The following is a 6,000-nucleotide window of genomic DNA, read 5'->3' on the forward strand; positions in this document are numbered from 1 at the left end:
ACTCAGCTCACTGCAACCTCTGCCTCCCGAGTTCAAGCGGTTCTCACACCTCAGCCTCCCAAGTAGCTGGGATTACAGGTGCATACCACCACACCCAGCTGATTCTTGTGTTTTTAGTAGAGACAGGGTTTCACCAAGTTGGTCTCGAACTCCTGACCTCAAGTGATCCACCTGCCTCGGCCTCCCAAAGTGCTGGGATTACAGGCATGGTCCACTGTGCCTGGCCTGACATTGCATTTTAGGAAACACTAGTACTTCTCTTGAAGTCACAGTGCATGACAGCAAATTAAGAGCCCTTGCAACCACTACATAAATTTTAAAGCTTTATTTAATCCAGCATTTCTTAAACTCCTTAACAATGAAACACTTTTGTGTGTGTGTTATTACCATGTAATTCTGTGGACCCCACTTTAGGAAATACTATTCATATACTTGGAAAAGGTTACTGACTTCTGAGTCACCTCGATATTTTGTTTCAATCTCGTAATGGTTCTTAGGATTGCCACAACTACATGCCGAAGTTATTACTGTGGCAGTTACTTTGAAATTTTAATGAGAAATAATTGTGATTTGACATACTGTATTATTCTTTAGTAATGACATATGAAACATATGTTAAAATTCTATTTTTAAATGTATATGTTCAATATGTACTAACATGTCTAAACCTTAGTTTATCATAATGTCATGTTTTAGATTTTTCATTGACTACTTTATATGAATATTGTTTGTTTATTTTTTAAGAGAAAACAAATGCAGTAGGATCATAGAATACTCAAACCGGGAGGATTTCTTTTTGTTGTTGTTGTTGTTTTTTGGTTTTTGGTTTTTTTGAGACAGAGTTTTGCTCTTGTTGCCCAGGCTGGAGCGCAATGCCTCGATCTCTGCTCACCGCAACCTCAGCCTCCCAGGTTAAAATTCTCCTACCTCAGCCTTCTGAGTAGCTGGGATTACAGGCATGCGCCACTACACCGGCTAAGTTTTTATACTTTTAGTAGAGACAGGGTTTCTCCATGTTGGTCAGGTTGGTCTTAAACTCCCGACCTCAGGTGACCTGCCCACCTCGGCCTCCCAGAGTACTGGGATTACAGGCATGAGCCACTGCACCCGGCCGGGAGGATTTCTTGAGAAGTTATTCCAGAGATTTTAAGGAGTCTTGTCCAAGGTCACAGAAGTAGGTTGTGATAGAAGCAAAATTAAAATCCAGATCTTCTTACTATTAATTCACTGCTCATTCTGCTTTTTCAATATTTTAAGATAATTAAAAATTAGCATTGTAGTCAGGTTCATAACCCAGCAAGTTTGAGCAACTTAGAGAATTATTACTCTTCAGCTTTTTATCAATATAGTTACTTCTGTCTATAGGAGTAATAATTAGGATACATATTAATATTTTATAATTGTATAAAGCACTTTGGCAACAATTTCCCCCATTTTTCTGGTTTATTAGTATATAAGGAAAAAAATGCAACTATTTTAAAATAACCTTCAAAAAGACATTTCAAGGAAGAATATTAAAGTTTGAAATGGTAAACTTGTGTATATGATGTGTGGAGTAAATATATTGGAAATATAAATGAAGGCGTTCTATGGTATCTGTTCTGGAAATATTTTCCCCCAGGTTCATTGTGGCTATAGGACATAAGACCTCTATTCATTTTTTAAAGAAAGTTTTTCAAAATTTAAATCTTTCTCTTTTATACCAATTATAAGGTTCTAAAAACTTATTTTGTGGTTATATAAAAGTACTAACATTTGGAAAACAAAGAGAAAGATACAAATTACTTTATGAGTCAGTAAGATTAGTAAGATTGGCCGGGCGCGGTGGCTCACACCTGTAATCCCAGCACTTTGGGAGGCTGAGGCGGGCAAATCATGAGGTCAGGAGTTCGAGACCAGCCTGGCCAACATGGTGAAACCCTGTCTCTACTAAAAATACAAAAAATTAGCTAGGCGTAGTGGCGAGAGCCTGTAATCCCAGCTACTTGGAAGGCTGAGGCAAGAGAATCACTTGAACCCAGGAGGTGGAGGTTGCAGTGAGCCGAGATCGCACCACTGCAGTCCAGCCCTGGGGACAGAGTGAGACTCCATCTCCAAAAAAAGCGCCGGGCGCGGCTCATGCCTGTCATCCCAGCACTTTGGGAGGCTGAGGCGGGGGCGGATCACGACGTCAGGAGATCGAGATCATCCTAGCTAACACAGTGAAACCCCGTCTCTAAATTATCCGGGCATGGTGGCAGGTGCCTGTAGTCCCAGCTACTCGGGAGGCTGAGGCAAGAGAATGGCGTGAACCCAGGAGGCAGAGCTTGCAGTGAGCCGAGATCTCGCCACTGCACTCCAGCTTGGGTGACAGAGAGAAACTCCATCTCAAAAAGAAAAAAAGGATTAGTAAGATTATATTAAAGCAGTGTGGGGGAGTCAGTTCTAGTACTGTCACAAACTTGCCATATAACTTGAAATAAGTCTCTTTACATATTTATGCCACAGCTTCCCTCTGTCAAATGGATTGTTTGGGTGTTTTTTTTAGACTGCCTGCCTCAGGGATCTGGGTACCTCACGGGCTTCTAAGAAGGAAAAAAATTAGTGGGATTCTGGTCCTCCAACTAGAACCAGCCCCGCGTTTTATCTGTATTTTAGACAAACCACTATCTTAAATGGGGGAGCAGTGTGTTCTGAGTTCCTTAGGATTTCTGCATGATCAAAATGAGCATGGTTTTGATTAGTATCTCCTTATCAATTAACCAGTTATTTTGATTATTTTATTCTTACCAGGTTTGGAGAAAATTGAAGTTTTACAGCAACATGAAAATGAAGACATATATAAATTAGCATTTGAAATCATAGATCAGTATTTCTCTGGTGATGATGTAAGTAGATATTAAAATAGGGTGTGTCTTCATGTAAATGAAAACCTATACACAATGTAAATTTACAAAGAGTTTTCCTTTTATTACTAGGATGACCTAAGTTTGTACTGTATTTCTATTAGACATTCCATCAGTCACTTTCTCTTACTTTGAAACTTCATTATAAGGTAAAGTTGTAAAAACAGTTCTTGTTTCATTTGTAATCTATTAACTAAGAAGAAATAGTAATTATGTAAGTGATGTATGTTCAGATAGGTTAAATAAATCTACAGATACAGAAACTTAAGGATGCAGTTTTGAAACATGTTAAATTTTAAATTATTAAATTTGTTACTAAAATTATTGATTTATCCGAATATTTTTAGGTGATTAAAGCATTCACATAGAATTATTTGCTAAGAGGTAAAAAGTCAGTTCCACTTACATCATAATGTATGGTATCATAACCTAATAAGGATTTTTTCTTGTTTTTTTATAGATTGATGAAGATCCCTGCCTCATTCCTGAAGCAACACAAGGAGGTACTTACAATTTTGATCCAACAGCCAACCTTCAAACAAAAGAATTTAATTTTTAAGTTCAGTTGAGTGCAGCATCTTTCCCACATTCAATATGAAGCACCACCAGATGGCTACCAAATGATAAGAACAACAGCAACAAAAGGCTCCAAAACACACATGCCTCTTTGTTTTGATGCTTCTAAAGCAAGCCATGTCTCAGTCACTTTGCAGTTGCCAAAAGTCACTATCACATGGACTGTAAATGCATATGCATGATTTCCTAAACTGTTTTAGAACTCTCCTTAACAATCTCAACTACCCTATTTTTCCCTGTTCCCTGGTGCCACAGGCTGACAACTGCAGTCTCCAATTTAGAATAAATATTCCATAGTGGTGACATGTCAGCTGCCCACTGATACTCCTTTGGAAAATGGTGCGCTGTGGATCAAGACACTTTGGTATGATGCATATACAAGTTGGAAGACTAAAGAGGTGCAGTGTGATCTGAGCCTCCATCATTGTCCTCCACAAACATATTTTCATATTCTTTATGTGGAAGAATAGATTTTAAAGTACAAGCCAAATGATTTTCATTGGTGGAACTGACACAAAAAAAGTAACTTAAAAACAAGGAACTTGGTTATTGAATAAACAGATAAGTTTAAAAAAAAAAAAAAAACTGTACTTCATCTACCAGTAATTGATGTGTTTATTATCTGCCTCAGAAGCCAGGGTTGGAGGAAGAACCTTAGATATGGATATTAATGCTTTTGCCATTATACCTAATTTTTGAGAACAGCAAGCCCTATTTGACCACTCTCTTCAGCCTGTGTGTTCCTGCTGTTTTGAAGTAATCAAATGCTGTGCATGGTATTTTACCTGAGCTGCAACCTGTTATGGACTTGAACTTCTGTTTAAGTTGAAAGCAAGAGTCCCTGACTATAAAGGAAAAACAGCAAAACAAAAAACAAGACAAAAAAAAACTACAAAAGTCTAAAATACCCATTGGTGATGTTTTTTAAAAAATCTTGCTTTCAGCTTTCAGGAGTTAATATTCTTTGTTTTAATTTGATAATTGGATATGGTTGATTTATATTGGGTTTAAACTGTGGAGCTTTCATGTTTACTGTAATTTAGTCTTAAAATATTTTTTACTTAGTAACCAGTGCTTTTGATAATGTGGTTGGCAACAAACCAGCAACTATTTAGAAGTGTCATAAGACTTCATTCTTTGAGTATTGGGAAAGTTAATTCAGATCCTACTCTAAAAGCATCTTCATATATTAAAAGATTCAGACAGGGATCTGTGTAGAGGAGTAATTTGCAGTTATTTAACATAAACCTGATTTGCAGTGATCTCTAAGTAATTCTGCAAAATCCTATTACTATGTCAAGTTATTGCTTTTGGTAAATTGTCTGGCCCAGTTATTAATGAAAGAATATGGATTTGAAAATTTTTAAACTAAATTATTTGTGCTGTCACAGAAATGGTATTGTTGCTCTTGTTTACTGGGTATAATTTCCCAATGCATTGATGTGAAGGGATAGAAAATCTAAACTAATTTAGTTATCCATGGGGGGTGTATTTACTGTGATGAAGATGAGACAGATGCCATCAGAGCTTTGTGAATCAGCTGGGGTGTTTTCACTGATAAACAACACATAGCAGGTGTGCATTCATTACAAATATATGTATCTGCCAAGGTGGAGCCACTTTAAAGAGTGAGTTTTGTCTTGTATCTAAAGTGGATACAAGCGTATGTTTAAACTGCAAGATTTTTACTTGCTAGAGAATCTGTTTTAATATAGTGGTTTGGCCTCTGATTATTTATAGGTTTTATAAATTTTAGAATCAATTTCTCTTTAAGGTGGCTCAGATTTTTCAACTCTTGTGCACATAAAATTGAGTTGAAGTTCATTGTGCCTTTTTTTCTTTATCCAAATTTTGAGTTAAAGCTTCATATGGTAACTGCATCCTGTTTGGACACTATAGTCTAAATTTTTGAAACTGCGTGGTGTTCACTAAAAGGAATAACAACGTAAAAGCGAATTAAGGTCACAAACTTCGGTGAAACCCTTAAAAGTCCAAATCTTCTTGATATTGTGAACTGTACCCCTTCCAGTTTAGTTTCTTCTGGACTTTCCTTACTTAACTGACAGTTACCTTTTAAAATTTGCACACATTATGATTAAAATTGGGCCTCTACTGTGATGATTCCTATTTCCTCTCATGTTTTAAAGTGCAAACTAACATTTAAGTGAACATTAGCATCAAGTAGTGCAGACATTTGTATGCATTTCCTTGATTCAATTTGTGACCTCACCAGTTTTGAATTGGAATTGCACCATTTCGTAGATAAAGGAAACTAAGTATATTGCTGCACTTTTAAGTTTTCAAAACAGTGTTTAAAAATTGCATTGTTTTTATTTTTTTTTAAACTCAGTTTAAAAAGACTAAAACGTTCTTTCAAAAGAGGCATCTAAATGTGTTCCTAATTTTGTATATGGGCTTAGGTTTTGTAACCAATAAAAAAAGCTGCTATCAAATATGATAAAACATTGAAAACTTATTTCTGAAAATAACTTGTTTGTTTTCTGTATGGTTAAATTTAAATTTGGAATTATTTTTTAAA

General features: G+C 36.2%; 1 protein-coding gene across 2 annotated transcripts in view; it reads left to right on the top strand.

The window, feature by feature from the left end:
• The window catches only part of LOC105490720 (karyopherin subunit alpha 3), a 95,923-nt gene extending 91,877 nt beyond the window's left edge, over nucleotides 1-4,046 (top strand). The window contains exons 16-17 of one of the 2 annotated variants that reach the window (XM_011756605.2): nucleotides 2,773-2,867; nucleotides 3,346-4,046. In XM_011756605.2, the coding sequence (XP_011754907.1) occupies nucleotides 2,773-2,867; nucleotides 3,346-3,444 (194 nt within the window). In that variant the 3' untranslated portion in view covers nucleotides 3,445-4,046. The remainder of the gene's footprint in view (nucleotides 1-2,772; nucleotides 2,868-3,345) is intronic. The other variant, XM_011756606.3, reaches the window with a different exon arrangement.
• The last annotated feature ends 1,954 nt before the right edge of the window (nucleotides 4,047-6,000 follow it).

The sequence above is a fragment of the Macaca nemestrina genome, chromosome 16 (assembly GCF_043159975.1).
Source record: "Macaca nemestrina isolate mMacNem1 chromosome 16, mMacNem.hap1, whole genome shotgun sequence".
Taxonomy (NCBI): Eukaryota; Metazoa; Chordata; class Mammalia; order Primates; family Cercopithecidae; genus Macaca; species Macaca nemestrina.